Source organism: Candoia aspera, chromosome 6 (assembly GCF_035149785.1).
Source record: "Candoia aspera isolate rCanAsp1 chromosome 6, rCanAsp1.hap2, whole genome shotgun sequence".
NCBI lineage: Eukaryota > Metazoa > Chordata > Lepidosauria > Squamata > Boidae > Candoia > Candoia aspera.
The window spans coordinates 56,275,541-56,300,423 of record NC_086158.1 but is presented as its reverse complement, the minus strand read 5'-3'; the positions used below and the strand labels follow the sequence as shown (position 1 = coordinate 56,300,423).

Below are 24,883 nucleotides of genomic sequence, written 5' to 3'. Positions count from 1 at the left end.
TACTTATTGCCTTGCTCCTATCTTTTTACAAATATTTCCACAGTAATGTCTGGAATGAATAATGTTTGCTTTCTCAAATCTTCATCCTTGGTTTCTAGCCAGTGAGAGAGAAAGAAAAGTTCACCAAGAGTTTAATTATAAATGGTGTTTGGTTCAAGTATTGAAAAGGGCAAGCACTTATTTGGATTATTTCCTGGACCTTGAAAGAACATTTGCTGAGGGAGGGAAAGTGTATATATTAGCAAGGCTGCTTTGTAGTCCTCCCCATCTGGCTCTGGTGGATCCTATCGCACTGAATATGAGGCAAATAAACAACATTGGCGTTTCGCTCTGAATTCAGATGAGAGATGTTGTGGCCAAGCTGGATTTGCAGTGGCAACGTTCTCATCCCATCTATCTGATTCAGTGGAGAACAAAGTGTTGGCTCTATTTAACCTCGGTGGCATCATCACAGTGGCTCCATGGTTGGAATTGCTTGGAATGAAAGAAGGTTACCTCTCTCCCACAAATAGTAATACTAGGCAGCAATGGAGAGGAGTTAATGAAACCTACAAATCTCTATAAGTAGCAATAGATAATGTGTTAAATATGGATTGTGCTCCTAAAATAACTTCTTCCATCTTAAAGTAGTTCAAATATCCAGTTAAATTGTTATATCCCTTAATCAGGTAAGAATCTTTTAAATTTTGGATCTAGTTCAGCAAAGCTCCTAGTGTGAATTTGATTAGCGAGTACTTAAATTCTGTTGAAGATAAATCCTTTTTCTGTTCAGATAATCTGAATGTTTTGCATTTCTTTTTAATCATATTCATGCACGCTCATCACTTTTCTTTACCAATTAATTTTCAGTTGAATTTATTCATGTGTGCTTTTTAAAAAAACAACAACTTAGGAGTATTACTGTGATTTAATTTTATTTTGCTGTGATAAAATACAAGCTCTCAGTTTTTATTTATCTAGGATTTTTTGTCTGTGTTTTGTATGTTGGATTTGGGTGTTCTTGAAACATAACCCAATATCTGTTCCAGTTTTATTTTGGTTAAATGTGCAGTGGGACAACCCTGGCAAACTTTATCCTGTCTTGCAATACCCTCCTTTCTCTCAATTTATATGCAGTCAATCTGTAATTTTCATCTTATCACATGTGATTTTAACTGTAAACTCTGTGGGTGCAAATTCCAGCTCTCGGTGAAAGAATTGGAGAGGGGGCAATCTTATGAGCAGTCTTCCCCAACCTGATGGCCTCCAGATGTATTGAACTTCAACTCCCATAATCATTTGACCACACCCTTTGGAAAGAGAGTTTGACACAATAGAGAATATGAGTTTGGGGAAAGGAAGAGACTGATAATGGGAGATGTGGGAGAGTTGCCCACTTTTAACGATCCAAATGCTTATTCCTGTGGAATGAGGCTGTTCCTAGGCAGTTCTATGAGTATTTGTATACTGAGGTTATTGAGCCACCATATTTTCCAACATGCATAGATAAATAATTTTTTTTTAAAAAATCAACAACTCATGTCAGGTACAACGTGAAAATCCTGCCTAACCAGCTTCTTTCACTGATTGTTGATGTATCCCAAGGGAACAGATAAAGCTAGGATTAAATGGCCAAGGGCACAACCTGGATATCTTATTTTAACTAAGGTAGACCTTTAAATGGTGCCACCACATAAGGAGATGAAAAGCCAATTTGATCTAGTGGTTAAGGTGCTGGGCTAGAAACCAGGAAACTGTGAGTTCTAGTCCCACTTGTGGCATGAAAGCCAGTTGGGCCAGTCACTCTCAGCCCAACTCACCTCACAGGGTTGTTGTGGGGAAAATAGGAGGAGGAAGGTATGTTCGCTGCCTTGAGTTATTTATAAAAGTAATAAAGGTGGGATAATAAATAAATAAATGTGCCATCCAGATGTTTATGTCCTCCTAGCAGTTAGGTAATCCTGTGGAATGACCAGGATAAGGGGAGAGAACAAATAGTCCAAAGCAGAAGTGCCTGTCAGATCTCCTAATTCAACATGGTTTTTAAAAAGACATCCCCAGCCTGAAATATAGGGCTATATAGATTGTTCTCCAGACTTCCAAAGGTTCCCAGGAATCGGCAACAGTTGTCTTCCAAAACTTTGGTGGTTTTTATTCCTTCTTGTGTAGACCTTACCATGAGAAGCTTTTCTAGTCCATAATGTTCAGTAACCTCTCTGCAAAGGTCAATCCAGCCTGCTTCATAAGACAAGAAAAGTTTTTGATGAATTTTCCTTAAAACAAAAAAACAAAAAACTTGGTCATTGAAAATGAGCTTAGCTCTGAATGTGCCAAACAGGTTATCTAACCCAACCATGTTTTTACAGCATTTTTTTTTCCTTACAGCCTACACGGACATCCTCAGAAAGTATTTATTCAAGGCCTGGATCCAGTATCCCTGGCTCACCAGGGCATACAATCTATGTACGTATGCTTTCATAAAACTTTTTATTAATTAGCTTTTGATTTAGCGATGTATTCTTAGAGATATGCTTATTTAGATGTATTATCATTCATGAAGAAAAAAGGTGAAATCAGGGAAATCAGAATTACTTGCTCATATTCAGATTTTTATCAGTTAAACTCAAAAACCTCTGCCAGAATGACATGTCTTATAAAAAAAATGTAGACTTCTTTGTAAATTATTGATTCATTGTTCAGGCATTGGCAGTAATATTACAAAACTGTAATTTAAGGATATCATTTTATCCCATAATGAGTTGCTGACAAAAAAAGAAAGCTTGGAAATGTGAGGATTTGTTTTTCTGTCTGTATGTGATGTTCTGTGAAGCTTGGCTATATAGCTACCTGCTGTGGACCATCAAAATGAGTAAGTGTGTATGAGTGACAGCTGTGTGGGTATGGTCTCCAGATAATATTCTTGTAGGGCACATAATTAATCAGTTACAAGATATTGATGCCTGAATGCAGTTCAGAGTAAGCCATAGTTATTTAGTCTATGATTATGAGTAAATCACAATTGGCTTAGTAGTTACAATTCACTGAGCCATAAACCATGGGTTACAAATTAACCATGTTAGTGAACCAGTAAAATCAGTGGAGATTTTTCTGCTCACATCTCTTGTGATGGATGTGGACCTCCAATTTCAAGCTGCAAAGTATGCTTTGGAGGGAAGTCACCGTGTTCAGAAATTGCCACTTTTCTACCCTCTGACTGCTGCCCTTTTTTTCTTATACCTGTTTGAGACAGATATCGCTGAAGGGAAAACTAAATTCAAAGTAGGACAGGGTCCTCCAAAGGCTGCCCACAGCAGCAGCATCAGTCTGGATTTAATATATTATCAAATCCAGGTCTTAATGTAACAAAAAGGAGCCATTTTGTTGAAAATGAATTTGGGGAGTAGAGGAGTAGTTTGCTTTCCTTTCAAAGTTGTGAGCCAGCAGCATTTATTTTTCTTATAAGCAAAATCACTAAGAACTGAATGGTATTCAAGTGAATCTGCAAATGTATGTTTCTATGTTCAAATTGCCTGTTGTCTTTGATTTTTAGGCAAAAGTAGACAATGAGATCCTTGATTATAAGGATTTAGCAGCCATTCCCAAAGTCAAGGCCATCTATGACATAGAGCGTCCAGACCTAATTACTTACGAACCTTTCTACACTTCTGCCTATGAAGAGAGACAGGAAAGGCAGAGTCTTGGAGAGGTAATGAAGTTTAATTTGGAAACCAATTCACTTCATATAGGTACAATTATTGAAAGCTACCTTAGCTTCTGTTGTTATTATAAACAGCTGATGAACTGGTCCACGTTTCTCACTTCCTGCTTTTTGGTAGCTTTGAAAAAATTGTGATGGTTGTCTTCTTGCAGCATGAGGACTACTACAAATGCCAGCATTGGGCTCTACTGTTTCACTTTCATTTTTCATTAATAACAGTGTCTACAAGAATCCCTATTCCACAAAGCTCTTCGCTCCCAACTTCAAGCGCATGCTTGATGCAGTCAGACTGGTCGCAGCTAGCAGCCTCTGACTTTGAAGCACCTAGTCAGGCATCAAACATTCAGAAGGATTCACTGTCAATAGAAGTGGCATGGATTCTTGAAGAAATGCTGCTGTGTGGCTATAGCATCTGTGTGAAACATGAGCAGTAAAATAGTGTCTAATTACAGAAAAACATTATTGAGAGTTATAAGAATGCTACTTGAATGTTTCAAAAAAAATCATAGGTTAGATGGGCAAGATAGAATCACAAAAAACTGATTTTTGATTCTGTTCTTTGCTTTAATAGGCTCCATTTAATAATAATGTAGAACCATTATCGAAGTATCTTTCTAGCAAATGTTTTCTGGGGTCTCTAAATATGGTAGGAATATCTGTGTTTGTACAGAAACATTTATTAATTAAATTAGCTACTTTGATTGGTATGGAATAGCATTCCTCCAGAAATCAGGATGGCCCCAACCCTTCTAGCCTTTTGTAGGGCTTTGAAGACCTGAATGTCCCTCCTTGGGCCAGGAGGTTGAACCAGAACTGTTGGTAGATTACTTTGTTTCAGTCTGTATGGATTCAATATGGAATGTTTGGACCCAGACATCAGCTATGTTTATGTATTATTACTAATGTAGGGTTCATCTTTGTATCAGGTTTTTAATCCTCTGTGCACTGTTGTGAGATGGGTAGCTTAATAAATTGGAGGGAGGGAGGAAGGAAAAATATAACATATAAAGCATTAAGAGGGTCAAGGTAAGTATCCAGTTGTTTCCTAACTCTGGTGTTGTATGGGATATTTCATTTTCAAAATGCCATTATTCATATAAAGCTTGGTGTTCGTGTGTTTGTTGTTTTGTTTTTTACATTCAGGATGTAGTCTGTAGTTCAGATTATGTAAAAATGCAACAAAGTCTCCAGTTAGTCATTCAAAGAGACAACCAGTACTGGCTACTTTATAGAGACACAAAGCCAAACCTTTCTTCTTTTTCTTCCAATATTCTTGTGGATAATGATTTTCTAGCTTGATTCTAAACAGTTTCACTTTCCCACTAGACTGCATTTTTTCAAAATGTTCCCGAATTCCTAAATTACTTTTCATCTAGAGGTTGAGTTTCAATCAACATGGTAAGCATCCTTCATGCCAGAAGGATGGTTGAGATCCTGGTTGAGAGACACAAGGAGCAACTATTTCCTGTCCTGTAGAGAATCACCTCCTGTCTGCTTTGGCATAGGTGAAGGACTATCTTTCCTTGTTCAGAAGAGCTGCTCCTCATGGAGAACAGGAAGGGCCTCCACTCTGTATGTCTTTTACTCCAAAAGCGGATGTTTTCTCTTATTATTTCTGGTTTCATTTTCTATGTGGTTAGTTATGTTTAGCTCAGAGATGATACTGCAGGTACCCACCCCTAGAGAGATTAGGAGGATTGGGATCTGAAAAATTGCATTCTCAGTAGCAGACTTCACACTTTGGAATCTCCCTGAGGTTAGGTTAGCCCCCACCCTCTTGTCTTATAGGATATTGGTGAAAACAATCCTTTTCTGTAGAGCATTCAGTGAGGAAGATTTTAAATGGGACAGCAGTGGATATTGTTCTAATATTGGATTGATTTTTAATGGATTTTAGTTGATTTTAATTTAGGGATATTTTAAGCTACCTGGGATCATACAAGTAGGCAGCATGCAAATATTTGTAATAAATAAGAGGATAAGAGAGCATCATTTCATTTTCATGAATTCTTTTCACAACTCTTCAAGCATAATAAGTTAAGTATCTGTTTTGCATTTTACAGTACTTGGCCGTTTCCTACATCTTCTCTTAACTGTGCAGTATTTTAAGATGAGAATTCCTCCCTGCCCATATCCTTTCACATATATATATTCAGATGCAAAAGAAAAGTTTTGTAGCAACCCACAACATAGATGTATAACAAAGCAAAGAAGAACATTAATATTCACAGCATTATCCTAAAAGTCTTTGATTGCTGAATGTGTTTTCCTGGAAAGACTGTAACTCAGGCTCACTGCACAAAAGTTTTCACAGAGTGCCACCTAGTGGAAGCCAATAAATGCATAGACTTTATTTTGCTAGTGAGCCTAAAACTCCTTTACGAATAAATTATTCAGTTAAGGAAAAACCTTGATTATCTACCGCTTTTGTGGTATAGCTCTGATCCATTTCATCTTTGTTCACATTTACTCAGTGATGCTCTTCAGGCTGCATTTTTTTTTTCAAGGGCCTCTACTCTATTTTTACCATGGATCTGATTCGATTCGATTCGATTCAGTTGGCTGCCCATTTACCCACATCACATGTTTTTCTCACCCTTGCTTTTGTATTATTTTCGAATAAGCTCACTGCTGCTGTGTAATTATTAGAGCATCTTCTCCACTAACGAAGCACAGACAATATTATTAGCAGAGTAGATGGTATTTCCAAATGCACTGGCAGGGTAGATATCAACCCAAACAATGTTAAAAACAAAAAATATAGTTATTTTTACACAGAGATTTTAATAGGAATGATTAAAATGGGGTGAGACAGTTTTAGGTAGATGCACATTTATGCTTTTCTTGAGACCTTGAAGGGATGGCCTTTTCCTTGCTGCCAGGTCTGTTTTCCATCATAAAGTGAGCGATCCCTATTGTAATATCAACCCTGGCATGGATTTTGGAAATCTTGACCTAGATTAATCAAAAAATATAAAATAACTCAGATTTTACTAGATTTTAAAGCTTATTTTGTTTTGACATTGATAGACTAACATTTATTGGAATTCTACTTACTTCGCTTCCATTGTTCATAATATTACTGAATAATTGAAGTTTTGATAAATATTGAATATGTGAAAATATTATCTCATATAGCCCAATAACCTAATTTAGGGGCATGTTTATTAGATAGGCAAATGAATCACATAGGACTCACTATGTTCCATTAGATGGGTCATATATTATTTCTTTTTCTGTATTGTGTTTAATCACAGTAGGAAGAAAGAAAGTGATGGCTGTGAAAGTAGATTAGATTGATGCACAGCAGATAAGACCATAAATGGCTGTTACTCATGATGACTGTATATTTTCTCCCACATGGAGGGTGCTGTGAGAATGAGCAGAATGGTCCTGCTTGTAGGATTGTATAGATATCTGGTTGACCTCTGTGGAAACAGTGTGCTGGACTAGATGGACTTTTATCTGAGCTGGCCCACCCTCATAATGTGTTTAATACAGTAGCATTATTCAGTTCTTCTCAGGAATGTATCCAATGGCTCTTAAGATAGTTGGAGACTAGTCATGTTTTCTGTTCCTGGATGCAGAGGACTATGGGCAAAACTCACTGTAAATTTTCCTTCTGAAGTGATCAAATGTCCTTTAAAGTGGGGCATTCAGTTATGGAACAGGATTACCAATTATGAAAACCCTAACAGTTTACATATTAAGCATAAGAAAAATGATTAAAACCTGACCATGAAATATTCAGAAGATGATAGACCCCAAATACTAGACCCCAGATATTAACAAAATACTTGATTTTCCATTTTTATTAGATTCCAGCTTGGTATATTCTTGTAGCCCGCTGGACTTTATATAGTAGGAAGGTTCAGTACTTTATTGTTTTCTGTTAAAAAGAATTTATAAAAGCAGTGATGACCCCATTTTTTTCCCCTCAGAGTTCAAGATTCGGCAGTTCTCCTGTGCATGATGAAAGTGTAAGTTGAAAAAAGAGGGTGCAAAATCCATAAAGTAATGAGTGATGATATAAAAGCAATTGGCATGAGGCAGTCTCCAGATTGATTGATTGATGTACATGTTATCTGTACATACACCTGAAAAATATCTTTTGGATAAAATATTAATATGTTTAAATCATAAGATATTAACTTCTAGATGATAACCATTCAGCTTGGTAGGTGACAAGGTGTATAGATTTCTACTACAGCTATGCACAGAAAAAGTGAAGACTAAGTTAAAATATGTTCTTTTACATGCATGAGTTTGTGCAACTTTTTGTAAAACAGAAGTACTGCTGGAAAGCCCATCTCTTAGGTTCTTGTGAATTGTTGTGAAAGTTCCTCTAGAATCATTTGTGAAACAGTATTTCTTGCCATTTGCCTTCTACTCAGTTGTTTTAGATCCATTCTGAAGTATTGCAGTGTGGATTGAGCTGCAGCAAAGATAGGTGGTTAAACAGATATGTCAAACGTCATCACAATTCAGGTTTTCCAAGCCATGTCTAAGAACTCATAGGACATAGTGGCATAAAATGGGACTTCGGTGTTATTTTAAATACCTGTTTGGCTATGGAAGTCACAGAATGGTATTGGTAACTGTCTCTTTGCTTTATATACATCAGAGAACGTAGATGGTAAGGCTGAACTAATCTCATTTTGGTCTGAAATGGCTATTTTATTTGGGATCAAAGTAAAGATAGAGCTTACAAAATGTTGTAAAGAATGAAGATATTTTTGTCCAAGAAGTGTCAAAAGGTTTATTCCTCTTTCTCTTTAAGCACACAATCAAAATAAAGTTTGGCCATAGTTTATAGAGAAATTCTTTTTAAGTATGCCTTCAGTGTCAGATATATTTGGTAAATCCCTAATAATATTTCAAAGGTCACTGAAAGACAAAAGCCAATGAGATACCATCATGTTTATCTTTAGTTCTGTAGAACTACATAGTCACATTATTAATGTTTATGATTATCAAGTTTGCAGTAAATGAAATAATTACTAGTCATTGATTAATATTTGATTACATTAAGCACATATTAGCATATTTATGGCCTTGAACTTAAGCAGCTTCTTAGATCCAAGAATCTGACTGTGGGAATTCTGTTGGAAATCTCTTGATTTAATTGGCTCAATCTTTCTCGTGAAATTACCAGTAAAGCATTTATGAAAGATTGGAGTAAAATGTCTTACCTGTAATATCCTCTCTATGTCTTTCAGTCACCAAGGACACTCTCTCCAACTCCATCTGCAGAAGTAAGTTTGATGAATATGTGCTGTATATGACCAATCAAACTTTCTGTAATCCTGTTAAATTGACTGCTATATGATGGTCAGAGAACAGTTTTAATAAAAAAAAGAATTAGTAGATCAAGCCCCCCTCCCAATTCTACTTGCTGATTGTCCTTTTGATAGACTCCCTTCCATCATATAAGGACTTCAAGAAAAGCTCTTCCTTATAACATCTAGTTTGGTTCTGATTATCAAGCAACTGTAGAAGTATTTTTGAAATAACTAACTGTACCTGCTAAGCATGAGTAGCTTATGAAGGACTTCATCAGATCATCTGCTATAATACATGAAACTATATTTTCTTCAGGGTTACCAGGATATTCGAGATCGAATGATACACCGGTCAACCAGTCAGGGTTCCATTGGTTCTCCTGTATACAGTCGTCATAGCTACACTCCCACTATGTCACGTTCACCACAGCATTTCCATAGACCTGGTAAGGCTAATGAAACCACAGAACCAAATTTTAAAAACTATCGTTCTTTACCTTTTGGAATTACATAGAAAACTGATCTGCTGCTTTCAATTACAAAACTATTAGTTCATTATAAAACTGCATTTCCTTTTTCTTCTCACTCTTTGTTAAGTGGATCATTCTTTATCAAAGAAGAACAGTAATATCTGCTAATTAGAGACTAAACAGTTTCCTGAAATGGATTATGTTACCTGGGCAATAATTTATTAGGAGAACACAGAAAATTAAATTTCTGTATTTTCTTTCATCAATGGCAAATAATTCTTAATTTTAGGTTATGGGCATTTTTAATAAAATCAGGGTTTCTGATTTTTTAAATATTCCTTAATATAACTTCTCATTGCTTTGCTGATGAAAATGTAAAGCCATCCTTTTTTCTTAAAAAAAAAAGTCTTTGTTAAACTGTAAGGTAAAGACAGATATAATATTTTTGTAAAAGAAGGAAATATTTTTTTAAGTTATTATGAAGTAGTTTCATAGCTGAAATGCCAGACATACATACAGAAGTAAAGCCATCCTTGAGTCAAACTCAGTTCCTGATGACCTTGGAAATGTTATAGAAGTTGCCTATCTTTGCCTTCTTCTATGATTTTTTTTTTCAACTACCCAGTTTAGTCAACAGCACTGGATACCTAAACAATCCTTCATCCAAGTATTACTAGAGTCAGCTTTGTTTAGCTTCCATGACCTGCCAAACTCATATAGGTACTGCCACCTTGATTTAATTAGCTCCCTCCTCTTACACCGTAGGCCTTTTTAAAAAAAAGTTCTGCATCAATATTAATTTAGCAATTTGTTAATCTTTATTAATACTTATATAGCCGTTTGTCATTTTACTTTAGCTTTAAAACCAACAATATAAAGTTAATACTTTTTTGAGGATTTTAGAATATCATCATGTTGATGATATCAGAAGAAGCCAACCAACTGGCACTATCAACAGTTCAGAGAGTCTCAGACTTGATTATTTTTCCAGATCTTAACTTTGGAGCAGAAAAGTAATTTTGGATTTCACCAGAAAGAAAGCTTGTCCTTAAGGATGCCCACCCACCTAAAATATTATATCTGTCTTTACCTTTTGTAAGCCTCTGAATGCTACAATTTCATATTGGTTTATTTCCTGAAAGCTTGCTTCTGGTAATCCAAATGAAAAATGTTAGTGATTAGAACTTATATTCTTTTTTTTAATATGGTTTTTCTCTAGTGTTATACTATATTAAATGTTTTCATCACAAGTTGCTCTTTGTTGTTATTGTGGATATTATTTATTTGATTCATTTGGCTGCATATTTGCCAAGCAACTATAACTTTTCTTCTAAAATGTCTTAGCACAACATATAAAGAACAACTCCATAGCTTCATTTGGAATGGTTTGGCCCAATTCTTCTCCAGATAATTGTGCCTTAGAAAATAATTTGAATTAAAAGTGTGAGTTGCATAAGTGCCAATTCCACCTTGTTTGTTTATATACAAGGAGATATGGATTTAAGTTGAAGCAAAGGAATATTCAATGTAAATCTGATTTTTTCACATTTCTTCCTATGAATTTTTTCCTGCAGTAAGAAACTTCTTCCATTTCCTTTGTGTAGTCTTCAGATTCCTAGTTGTTGAGAGCTTGTCCCCTGTGTTTCCCTCAGCCTCCAACCACTTTTCCTGCTTCTGTCTTATTTGGTCTTCTCTTTTCTTTGTTTCTGCTTTGTCCTGCTTCACGAATCCTTGCTGCTGCAGAGCTGCTGTCTAATGGTGTGCAGCGGTTAGCCCTCCTGCGCACTAGTAGTCCAATCTCCACCCACAATGATTCCCGCCCCTACTCCCCTTTCCGACACCACTTCATTCCCTATGTCAAAGGTAAGGAGACAGGCCATTCAAGCTAGCGTCCAAATGATTGGAGATTTATTAGCATTCTAGGGAAGCTAATAAGGCACATCTCCATAAGATGGCTACCAACTCTGTGGTCCCAGCATGCTCAGACTTTCCTCATAATGATTATGCTAGACCTGGCATATCTTCTTTTCTTTGAGAAAGTATGTCCTTTCTAAGGGTCCTCCGTAGATGAAGTGGTCAGGAGTAAAGATTTCTTAAGAAAATGTGACTGAAAACTGAGATATTTATCATCTTTGGAGTTTAATTTGGAAACTATCATAGTAAGTTCATCTCTCTTTTCAAACACATTGATATGACTCACATTTTCCTAAACTTAAACTCCCAGACTTCATACCAGTTTTGCATGAAGTTTAAGGATAATTTGTATATATACCATCTTCCAATGGAGGTTTACATACATAAATCTGCATGTATGTATAAAGGGACAGTTTCCTAGATCACTAAGTCCCAAGAAAACGTTATGTCAAATTTTGGGGATGAATGCTATGTTTAAATGTGTCCTTTCATCCCATGCACTTGCCATTTGAATAATGGAGCATGCTTATGTTGCAAATTTAAATTCCCAATGTAGAAAGCTGCTTTACATTTTGTCCAAAGCAATTGTCAGTGGCTGTCTAGCATTTCAGACAAGAGGTTTTCTCAGCTGTACTTGCAAGTTCTAAAAGGAAAGCTATGAACTTGTTTATGGAAAATATATATTCTAACACAAAACCATGGCCCTTCACACTGTGATGTGAGGGTCAATTCATACAACATTTCATCATCTGAGAGTTATATAATACCTTTAATTTACATAATACTTGCACTCTGAGAATTCTCTGTTTCTCTTCCAGTTCTCTTGCTCCATCTACCACTTTGGTCTTCCTGTATAGAACCTTAGTTCTCCTTAAAGACACTTGCATCACCTAGTCCCTGTATTCAGCATTACTTACTCAGAAGTGGTTAAACAGTAGAATTGGCTAAATTAATAAAAGGGAAACAAGTTTTAAATACGTGCCTAATCAAATGAAGCAATTTATGTGAAATAAATATATAAAAGTATACATAGAACTCAATCTCCTAATTTTGCTAGTATAAAATACAATTACAACCTTTCTTCTCATTTTGTTTTAGTCATGAGGTCCCTTAAAAACAAAGGCACAGCTCATATTTGCATGCACTTGATGCATAAACTCTAGTTCTACATTTCCATGTTTATCTCATGCTTTCTAAGGCATTCTCCTTCCTACTGGCTCTCTTAAATCTGTCATGGCAAAGCTTCATTAAAGATCAACTCATAGTTATCATTTCCTGAAAAATAAATCTATCTGGAAGATTGAATTTGTGGTTTGGGTTGGCATTTCAAATTCAAGGGGTGGGGAGGGAAATATATTTGTCTAAGTGAATTAAGTGGAATTAAAGTGGGGGTCCTTCACCAATGAAAGATCTCCATTAGTGGAACAAAGTCCTACCATGCCCTCCAAATCTGCTCATTGCTCCCTTCCTAATTCACTGGTATAAAAAAATCTGGTGGAAGAACACTAACTGGATTCTGTATGTCATAGATACTTCCAAGAATTGTGAGAATGAGTGTGAGTGTCAGTGATTAAGCATTATTTTCTTTTCATCTCTCAATCCATACTCACTGGCAGCTTCAACCTGTGCTGCTTGACAACTTGCTTCTGCACATGGCTAATAGTGATGGTTGTGAACCTAGCATTGATTTTGCAAATATGCTCAGTGGTTTTATAATACTTATATTGCATACCCCGAAATATAAGTATCTCCTCCTAGGAATTATTTTTATCCAACTCAAAAAATACGATTTAGGATGCTACCAACCACATTTGGGTCATTAGGATACATATTTGGTCACTAAATGATCTTTGGTAACACTGAAAAAAATCAATAACAGGATATTCATTGATACATTTAACTGTAGTTTCTGTTGTTTAGAATTATTTCCCCAGAAGTGGCGTGGGAGTAGGATCCATCTTCTTTCCGAGTACTTTCACATTAGGAATGTTTACTGCTGAGTTGGTCCCTCAAATCTAGGATCAGTTATGCTGAGCAGCAGTGGAGCTCCAAGGTTCCACCAGAAATAGAATTCTGCAAATTATTTCCCTGCTGGTCATGATGTCATAACAAAAAATATTGATCCTGCTTGGTTACCAAGCACTTAATGATACTTTGTTTCTCTTGTTTTAGAACTTCTAAGTTCGAACAGTCACTCATGCCCTGGTTATCTCCCATATAGACTACTGTAATGCGCTGTACACGGGGCTACCCTTGAAGAGTATCCGGAAGCTACAGCTGGTCCAGAAGGCAGCCGCGCAGGTAATTCTAGGTGCCCCAAGGGTGGCGCGCATAACAACTTTACTGCGCGAGCTGCACTGGGTTCCAGTTTGCTTCCGGGTCCAATTCAAGGTGTTGGTTATGACCTTTAAAGCCCTACATGGCATGGGGCCAGGCTACCCGAGGGACTGTCTCATCCCCATTACATCAACCCATCCCACCCGGGCACGCAGAGAGGGCATGCTACGGATCCCATCTGTTAGAGAGTTCCATCTGGTGGATTTGCAGAAGTGTGCCTTTTCTGCAGCAGCTCCTGCCCTTTGGAACATTCTCCCCCCAGAGTTGAGACAGGTCCCCTCGCTCCTAGACTTCCACAAAAACTTAAAAACCTGATTTTGTCGTCATGCCTGGGGCAGGAAGGAGAACAGCTTCTCCTGGAGATGGCTAGCTCCCTAGAATTGCCCTGTTTTGCTTATGGATTGAGAGAGAACCTTGCCATCTGGATTCTATTACACTTTAGTATATTTATATTTTATATTTTAATGTTTATTTATATTATATTATTGTACAGTATTTATATTACATTGGGGTTAATTGTTTTTTTACTGTAAACCACCCAGAGTAGTACCTCCTTGAAGGGAAGATGGGCAGTGATAAATTTTACAAATAAATAAATAAATAAAAAGTTCTGCTTTGGACCTCCCATTTTCATTTACTGGTTTTCCTGTTAGCTCGTCTCCTCATTTGCATCTTTCTCCACATATTTTAAACTGGAAGTACAATATTCCAAAATATGCAGTGTGCTGTTTTAATTAAGGAAATATTTGTGTGGTTCCTGAACAGATAATCAAAATAGTGGTGATGTATGTTAGAATCTACTCCTGAATCAATATTGTGTCATATCCAGTGTGAACTTGAAACTAAGAATACTTTAGCTTAGTTGTGGGACATATTACAAGTGTAAATTTTGGCTTATGCAGTTTTTCCAAATGTATTTAAAAGATGGGAAACATTAGCCCCTTACCCTGTCAAGCTCAACTTTTTGTAGAAGAATGTCTGTCTAGAAGAAAACCAAACTTGTCCAGGAAATCCAGGCTTCATTATTCCTAACCCTAGGAAACTCATACACACACCATCTTTCGTTTTTAGTGCTGGAGACAAGAAGGCTGGAAAGATATATGTGGGAGGGGCCTGGTAGGCATCAATAGAATTATCTGATCCAAATTGGTGTCCCCATAAGCCATGCTACAGAGCCAAGTGGTAGAATCTGTCAAAGCAAGTGCTGACTGGTGGTCATCAAGAACTGGATAGAAAGAGGATTTGAATGCTGCAGGAACAACTTCTTTCATGTGCAAATGTATGAGCCATGTGGAGGAAAAGAAAAATAAGCTGTTCCTGAAGTACTGTGCTTGCTAAACATGAACTGAAAGAGTTTGTGGCTTCCATGTTAACAATATGTACACTGTACCAAAGAGACCTGGCAATACACAGTTAAGCTGATCTTAATTTTTTAATACGAATATTTATATTCCACCCTTCTGCCTGACAATGGCATTAAAAGCAGCTTACCACAGGTGAAAATCAGTGGCTAAATCACTTTTTTCTCTATTAATTTAAACATTGCAAATTAAAGTTATATTTAACATTCTTCTAAGTATTTATCCACAGCTACATTTTCAAACTAGTGGGTAATGAGAAGGCATCTGCAAAATTCAACACTGCTGTTTTATTTATGTTGTTTTTGCTTTTTCTGTGTTTCCATTTTTTTATATTTTTTTAACATTGTTAGCTGCTAGAATGATTAACTTGAGATGGGCAGCCATATTAAGTGAATTAATAAACAAATAAACAAACAAATCACATATTAGGGTTTTTTACATGCAGATTTTAAAAATCACAAAAATAATTGATCAGAGGCAGAAAATGTGGCTCTGCAGTAGTAGATGTTAAATTTATTTAGCACAAAGACCAATCATGTCATAGATTTCATTTTATGAAATGCCTTTGTCATAAGACTCTTGTTAATTTAATGCTAAGCACTAGCACTAAGTTTTTACCTCACCATTTTGCTTTCTTTCCCTGTCCCCCCCTACTTTGTTTACATATTTTTTCCATACATGATTTTTTTTTCTCAGATGCTGCTTCATTCTGCCTTGGTATACCATTTCTCAGCTTTCTTATCAGCCACATCCTTGGTGGACCTGTATTTTTTGGGTTTGGTTTTTTAAAACAAAATGTCACTCCATCTTTAATGCTTTTAACTTGCAGGTGCCAGCTGACAGGTTATTTTGACTGTGTTATGTAACAGTTCATTCATTGCAGGCATTGCTCAAAACTGCAAATATATGACTTAGTCTATATTTAAACATTTTTGCTTTTAAGAGTCAAAATTCCTATGTACTTTCCATTTAATATTTGTCATCAGTGCATTTTCAAAGCTTTTTTAGCATAAATATTACTTTCAGACTGCGTATTTCTGTAGAGAACATTTGAGTATCAATCTACTGGAGATCCAAATGACAAAGGTAATAAAATGCTACCTTTACAATCATTAACACACATAGCACACTGGTGAACTGCCAGTCTTCTTGTGTATGATCAAATATTTATTGCTCATTTCTACTTTTTAGATAAAAGGCAAATATTATTCATAGGGGAATTGTACAGATTTAAAAGCTGCATGTTAATTGCCCAAATTTAATCCATTTTGTCTGTTAAATGTTTTTCTTCCATTTGGCATGTAAACTCTGATCTATTGAGGATTTTTGGTGGCTGTTATTTTTATTGGCATATTACATGTCTGAATAAGGCTATCTGCAGCTGCTCTGTGATGTTCAAATTCCTGTATGGTGTTTTCTCTCCAGGAATATTGTGTGCAAAATAGTTTCCTTCTGTGTGCAATTCAAGGTGCTGGTTATTACCTTTAAAGTCCTATATGGGACCAGGTTATCAGCAGGACCACCTGAGGACATCTGCCTGTCCTACCAGATCAGATAGGGTGGGCATGCTCCTAGTCCCTTCCCTTAAATGTTGCCATCTTACGGGACCTAGGAAGTGTGCCTTTTCCATGGCAGCCCCTGCCCTATGGAACACCCTTCCCCCTGAAGTTCAGCAGGCCCCCACCCTTTTAACCTTCCAAAAAGCACTGAAGACCTAGCTTTTCCCCCAGGCACTGGGATAGGGTGAGATTGATCAGAGGACTTTGTGATGCACCACGTGTGAAAGTTTAACTGTGGTGCCAGGTTTTAATATTTGGGGTCTTAATTTTTTTTTATTGTACACAGATGTTATTTTAACTGGTAGTGGTGAGCTGCCCAGAGTTTGGTACAAGATGGGCAGCTATATAAATGTTTTAAATAAATAAAGTCTGTACAATTAATCAATAAATCCTGTTGTGAGCCAGAAGTTGGGGGTCTTAATTATTTGCAGTAATCTTCTTCATGAAGACAAGGAACTCTTTCATGTAGCCAGCCATGAAAGATCCTGAAATCCAAGCATGCTTGGGGTCAGAGAGGATATCACTGGTTCATCTGCAATTTTGTACCTACACTTTGGAAATGGATGACTGCCTCACTAGAATTAGCTATGCAGCTGACAGGAGAATAAAGCTAGTTATGCATTTTCTCCACAAAGCTTCAAAAACTGCTATTCAAGCACTTCCTCGTTCTTTCCTCCATGCTTTTTTAGAGCTAGCCTTACCATTAGGCAGAGTGAGAAGGCTACCCCAAGCAGTTCATTTGGGTGTCATAAATGGGGTAGCAACTATAATCTCCAGTAAAATGGAGTAGCAATTATATCTACGTATCTCCAGTAAATTATGCTTGTGGTATTTTCTGCTTTAAGTACTAATCATATACAGGCAGTCTTCACTTAACGACCACAATTGAGACCAGATTTTCAGTTGTAAGTCATAATGGTTGTTAAGTGAGTCCAGACACATTTTTACAACCTTTTTTAACCGCAGTTGTTAAGCGAGTCACAGTGGTCATTAAGTGATTCAAGATAAGGCCTTGTGGTTTCCTTCAGTTGTTAAGTGAGTGTCATGGTTGTTAAGCAAACCACGAGTTACTTTGCGGTACTGTGGGGGGTGGAATGTGATAGTCATGTTTTCCACCAAAACATGACTATGGAGATGCTTCTGTGGCTACTACTAATAAGTAGTATTATTTTCAGTTAATATTACTGTTATTTTCAACTAATATTACTGGTTGATTATTAAAAACTTTTACTGTAAGGTCTTCACTGGAATCTTTGTTCTACAGTACAGTAGTAAACAGGTTTAAAAGTACTGTATAGTACTGTAACTTTCAGTACTAAGCTGTAGTAAACTCTGCAGCTTTTATTACTGTACAGTACTAGTTATAAATCTGATTTTTATAAAACAACTGTTTTAAAAACAGTAAACCAGCATTCAGTATTGTTAAATGTAATTAAACATTAGACAGGGAGAGGATGGAACATGCATGCCACCATACAAATCTCTACTTAAGTTAAACAAAAACCGGGAAAAAAATTAAAAGCAAGCATAAGTACAGTACTGTATGGAAAAAGTACTTACCTTTCCTGTACAGTAAGGCACACACAAGGCTCCTTCTGCTGGCTGCTAAATCACAGGAAATAGTGCAACCATGTGACTGGGCCTGCTGCTGCAGAAATCCAGCATCGTAAGCCCGGAAGACCTCCTGGTATCAAAGGGTGGTCATGTGACCCCAAATGGCTGCCGCTTCCAGGATGGCCGAATCTGGGTCACGTGATTGTGGAGGCCTTGTGAGGGTCATAATTTTGGGCCCCATTCAGAAATCTACTTTTGGTGTACCATTGTAACTTTGAAAGGCCTTTAAGCAGCCGGTCGGTAAGTGAAGACTACCTGTATGCGCCCTGATATAGGGAGGGGGCAGGAGGACTCACAGCATTTACTCTTCTGTCTCAGGCAAGAAAATGTTTGGGCCAGTCTTGCTTCCCCAGAAGCTTATCTGGAGAAGATTCTCTAATTGAACAAAATGTATCTCCAATGAGGAGTAATGTGGTTTAAATAAATAAGGAATGAACAACTGCACCAGACATTAACTGGAATAACTTGTAGCCTCTTTGCTCATTTTTCATGTGTGATCATTTTAAGTATGGGAGCTTCTTTTGCATGAGAATTAACTTGGAAACCAACTTGATTTGCAGTTTGCCTAGCAATAATTTTGTCAAATGCTGTAATTTGTATACTGAAACATTTAACTCCAGTAATACCAATACCAATTTCCATTCTTCTTCAGTCCTCATCCATGTAATTTAAATGCATGGTCCCTTTATGCATGCTGTTGATATGAATGATGAATGAATGAGAGGATGCAAGCTGCCAAATTCCAGCCTAAAGTGAATGACTCCTTTAATATGTAATAGCAGTGCCTTCCAATACTAGCCACATTTCTTAACTCTCCTGTATATATTTTTGTTGGTTTTTCCTTCTCTGGTTTTCCCTTGCCATTGACTTTTGGTTGGGTTTTGACTTATGCCTGCTTCTTTACTGCTCTCTTTGTTTTGTTTGTTTGTTTGTTTTTCCATTCTCCTTATTGGAGGCAATGAGCCGTCCAGCGGTCGGAATTCCCCTGCCCCTTATCGACCCGACAGTCGCCCTCTAACACCAACTTACGCTCAGGCCCCTAAACATTTCCATGTTCCAGGTAGGAGTGGCATTGTGTGTCTTGGTGTCCTGTCCGAGTGTAGACTGTAGTAGCCTTTGTAACCCTTTGTTTTTGTCTCCATCACTGCATGCTGTTTAGCTTTTTTGAACTTGGGGTATACCCTGAATTCAGATCCACACTTGTTCGTTTATTTTGAGAAGAGTTAGAAAATGCTGGATATGGGGAGACTTTTAGTTACAAAATTGCATATTTCTCCAAATTATAACATTGAGAAGACAGCGATACACAGTGGTTTAGTGAAGTGCGAGGCCCAAGGCTCTTCTTGCTTATATCATAATTACACCATACAGACTTCACCTATTAGCTAGTATTTTTAAGAAAGGACAGGATACAGGATGCAGTCCTAAGCATACTTGAAAGTAATTAAACATTATCAGCTTTTCTTATAAATTTGCAAAAGAAAAAAGAAAAGAATAGCAAAAGGAAGAATTTATATGAACATCATCTTTCTTAGATTATTCTATTAGTCTTATGTATATGTTCATATCATACTATGCAATTGATTGGTTTACGTACTCTTATAAAAAATCGGAAATTAACTATACATAGTGGTATAAAGAGACGAAATGTCTAAATAGGCCTCCACTGAAAATCTCATGGCAGCAGAATGCTTTATCAATATCGAAATAGAGGTAAGTTCTTCATTCCATTGTATAATTGAAAAAGAAGGAGTATCCTTCCATTCTTATGGTATTAGCCTTTTTGCTATCATTAGCAGCATCCAATATCCATTTTGTTTGTCTTCTGATTAGTAACCACATAATGGGTCCATAATTAAAAAAAAACATGAGTCTTCCATTAAAACCCCTCAAATTTATAGGTAGATACCTTTTGTCTAAAAGGGAGCTACTGTGGTGCCCAGCTGCATCCTATGATTCAGTGAGGCAGGCTGATCACCTTCTCTCCACATGACTTAACACTTTTGGTGATTTGTTATTCTTAGTCAATAGAGATGTGACATCTAAAGGCCAAAATAGCCTTCCTAAGTTTTGATGTATTGATTCTTTAGTTCTTTCCCTGTACCTTTCCCTGTACTTTTGTATACCAACTTTAGTATAACCTAACAACTATTTATAAATAATATTACAGGCATATTATTTCAATGCCAGATGGGTAGAAGGGGTTCCTGAAGTACTTAGGACTGCCTTCCTGGTCAGCACTGCTTTCTCTCTCATTATTCCAAAAATCCCTAAGAGGAAGACTGGCAGGCTGGCACAACCATGGAGCACCCATGGAACATAGCAGCAGTGATCAGCTTTTTGACATTTCCCATTTGTCACCTTACACTGCAACACTTGTTGCCCCGTCACTTCAGAACTGCCATCCCTAAGTGGGTCTGCAAGGAGAGCTGTAAGACAAGGGGTCACAGTTACTTTAGCCATACATAGACATGGTATAGTATATGGGGAGATTGCGCTTCAAAAAGCTAGTAGGACAAAAGGATGGACAGAGCAGGAAAAGAACTGGATTTGATTTAAATGAATCAAATTAATTAAGCATATTTATTATTTTCCAGCCAACATTTAGAAGGGTCAGAAGGCTGTACCTAAAGCTCTGGGACAGCATATAAAACTTGGGCTCATGGCATGGACCACGCCATAAGAGGGTAGCATAACATGGTCTGAGAGCGGCTTTAGGATACAAATGGAATACAGCCTTTTGATTACACCTGGGAAGTTCCCCACTCAGCAGTTTTCTTCCCACTCTGAAGCTCTTTTTCAATAATGGATCCCTGCACATTTCAGGAGATTGGAGTCAAGAGCCCGAATGAACTCTAGGGCCAGAGATTCTAGTAGTACAGCCCAACTTTCAGTCTTGCACACCTTTAATCTGGCTTTTCAGTACTATACAATATCCATTGCTGATGCTGGGAATGGTTGTATCTTAGGGCAAAAGGTAATTTTTCAGAGGAAGAAAATTGTTGGCAGGCAGATTATTTATCTAAAGTTCTTTAAATGAAAAAAAACTATCCATTATGTACCATTCCCTAGACACATATACTAAATATCCTTCCCAGCATGACCCTGTTACATGTGGCAAATTGATGTGTCACAGAGGTTTCCTGTTTCAAAATGTTTGGAAGAGGGAAGGAAGCTTAAGTGCCAGTCCCTCTATAATTTTAGGGACATTTGCTGTTAAACATGTCAAATACATGTTTCTAGTTATAGCTGTATGATTGTAACTCTTTCGGCACAGAAATAGAACTTCTGTGCAGAGAGTATTTAACTTCACAGTCATCAATTTCCAGTGCATGCTTAGGGGACTCCAAAACTGCCTATGTAATTTTGAGCCAATACTATTGCTTAACCCAACCTACCCCAGAGGGTTGTTGTGGGGGGGAAAATGAAAGAAAGACTGCTGTGTTAGCTCCCCTGAGCTGATAAATAAAAGAATAAATAAGATAGTGGTATTGCTTACCGTACAAAAATGGTGTAGCTGGTAGGGAGAAATTATTTTAAAATCTTTGGAGGGAACTCAACATTTAATGATTGCCCTTTATAATAGCTGTTAACCCCATTTATATAATTTCCAGGTTTTTGATTGGCCATGTTAATTAATTTGCAACAAGCTGTCTAACATAAGAATGCTATACTATATAATTCATACAGATACCCACTTTCAGCTTTCTGTAATCATATGCATACTTAGAAATAAGCCCCGCTGAACACAGTGGTGCTTACTTTTGTGTAAGCAAGTATAGGATTGAGATAGGAATGGACTCAATAGCATTCCCATTTTTCTGTGTGGTGAGTAAACATAGATGACAGAATTTCTTAAGCCAAAGAGTGATTTTGGTTTTACAGCACATTTTCTAAGAATCCTCTCTGATGTTCTTTTTGTGTTGTCACATTACAGTTATTGTTAGCGTTCTTGTTTTTCTATATTTGAGCAAAATAAGGACTTTTCCTTTTATAGCCAAACTTTTTTTTAAATGATTCCTATTTAAAAGTATTTGGAGCTTTAAAAATACTGATTTGCCATAAAATTCTCCTGAAAAAGGACACACAACCTTTTTGCTATGTAAGCTGGTTTTAGGCCCAAACCAAGTAACATGGCAAAAACCTTCTCTGTGATGTCACATAGTCTTGAAGCAAGTTCTGAAACATTTGCATAAATTCACCTCATTGATGAGAACCAGGTTGGCCTAGTGGCTAAGGTTCTGGACTAAAAACCAGGAGTCTGTGAGTTCTAGTCCCACCTTAGGCATGAAAGCCGGCTGGGTGACCTTAGGCGAGTCACCCTCTCTCAGCCCAACTTGTTGCAATGTAGACCAGCTTCCTCGTGGTGCACCCTGGCAATGTGACTTGTCACGGCTAAATAGTCTACACATCTGGCTGCTGGACCTCACAAGGATTTCCCAGCAAGAAAAAGCAGCATGAACACCGAACTGTTATGCCATACGATTAAAAAAAAACCCCTCATTGATGTTTGTCGTTGGGGAACAAATTGAGTTCCTGTGGCCCAGTTCCTCAGTTGTTATGGTGGGTTATATTCTCTGCAAATTATTTTTGTCTCCAACTGAGGCATCCTCATTAGACTTCCCCTGAAATGTTTATCTCACTAACAACCCACTAAGAATATAAGCAGAAGGGCTTACACCTTAGGAACATCCCATATGGCCAATCAAGTGTCAAAAATTTCTTATCATCTGTCTGTGATATTTTTCTACGTTTGTGTGAGTGTGGGTGTCTTTCATAAGACACTTCCCACTTTGGTGTCATGGTTTTTTGATTCATGTGCCAAGTCCTTGGTTTGGAACATCCATTAATTTTATGTTTTTTTTTCTTCCCTGCAAAATAACTGAAAATGTAAAATTGTTCATATTTTTCTGCTTTTTATTTTTTATTTTACAGATCAAGGGATCAATATTTATAGAAAACCACCTATCTACAAACAGCATGGTAAACTTTATTCTTTCTGTCTTCAAAATGGGATAATCAAATAATTAAATACATAATCTCATTCTTCACTACTTAGTATTATAATATAATTTTCATATTAACTGATTATTGCTTACTTTTTAAAATTATTATAATTTTTTCTTTCCTTTCTCTGTGTTGATGTAAATAAAATAGATTTGAATGATGTAGGTGAACATAATATGCCTCTCTATTTTAATTTGTCATTTACTATGGCATGTGAATCCATTATGATTATTTATTTACACAGGACTCCTTTGACACAAAAATATACATTGGTGTTCATTTCAATACTTCAAACTGCCGTTCTTTCATTTTAAGAATTCCTGGAAGAGAATATGTGTAGCTCAGGGTTGAACTGTGGAGTCCTTGGTGCTCTCTGAGCTTGGTTGTTTGCTTGCAGGCATTTCATTACCTGACTAGGTAACATCAATGCTAGTGAGTGTGGGGTTTGCTCCACTAGCACTGATGACGTTACCAAGTCAGGTAATGAAATGTCTGCAAGCAAACAACCAAGCTCAGAGAGCACCAGGGACTCCACATTTTAAAAATTAGAATAGAAAGGGTTGGTTTTAAACTAGTCCCAGAAACTGAAAATGCCTTATCTCCACAATGCCTTATCTGAAAATGCCTTATCTCCTTATCTCTGTGTGGTAGGCTGGGAAGGATAACTAGCCCAAAGTCACCTAATGAGCTCTGCGGTTAAACAGCACCAAATCTGGTCCAACAACTTAATCTCTATATTAGGTTGGTTTTTGTATTTCTAGAAATGGTCATGACCAATTAAGAATATCTGAAGGGACAATCTCAACTAAAACCCTAAAATATTACCAAGGCTAATTCAGAAGCATATACTACACACACAAGTTACCTTGTGTGCAGTTGGAGTTTTTATTGCTCTTATTCTAAAAGCAAGAAATGCAATTTTAATTTAATTTAAGTTTATCTTATTTTATTGCCACCCATTCCTGAAGACTTTTGGCCCCAAGGACCACATTGGTTGCCAGTCTGGAGACCACACATGGAGCCATTCTCTTAAAAATACATACAAGACGGATGTCCTGCTGTGGTTCCCCTTTCTGAATTCTCATCTCTTAACTTCACCTTGCTAAACAGACTACCTAAGAAAAGAAACCAGACCTTGGACTAGTTTCAGTGCCATTCCTCTGGTTTGAGGAAGTGTACTGCAATGGGAGAAGTATTGGCAAAATAATCTGCTTTCAGCCAAATTTGTTCCTAGTTAAATTCCCTTGATTCCCATCCTGAAGCAGCTAAGAGCTTACCCTTGCAAACTAATCTCTGTCTTACACATTCTGAGGTAGCTTGAGAGTGATATATTTTCAAAGGCCTTCAGTTCCTGTTGACTTGGGAAAATGTATATATATTAAAAAATACACAAATATGCTCCTCCGCTTCCTTTTCCCTTTCCTTCTCCTTTCCCAAATATCTAGACAGAGATTATTCACTTTAGGAGTATGGAAAGCAGTGGGGGAGGTATCTAATAAGAGGCATCATCTGCCAAACAAATCCATCTCTGTTGGAATTCTTAAAGGTAAAGGCTGGTTTAAAAAAAAAACTGGCATATGAATACATCTTGTTCTTACTGTGTCTTGCTGTGCTTGATCTATCTTAAACTGAAGTGTAACTA

General features: G+C 37.0%; 1 protein-coding gene across 1 annotated transcript in view; it reads left to right on the top strand.

The window, feature by feature from the left end:
- Positions 1–24,883, top strand: part of ABLIM1 (actin binding LIM protein 1) — a 222,432-nt gene that overhangs the window by 172,260 nt on the left and 25,289 nt on the right. The window contains exons 10-16 of the mRNA XM_063307206.1: positions 2,365–2,442; positions 3,530–3,685; positions 7,639–7,677; positions 8,917–8,952; positions 9,296–9,425; positions 19,190–19,294; positions 23,170–23,217. Of these exons, the coding sequence (XP_063163276.1) occupies positions 2,365–2,442; positions 3,530–3,685; positions 7,639–7,677; positions 8,917–8,952; positions 9,296–9,425; positions 19,190–19,294; positions 23,170–23,217 (592 nt within the window). The remainder of the gene's footprint in view (positions 1–2,364; positions 2,443–3,529; positions 3,686–7,638; positions 7,678–8,916; positions 8,953–9,295; positions 9,426–19,189; positions 19,295–23,169; positions 23,218–24,883) is intronic.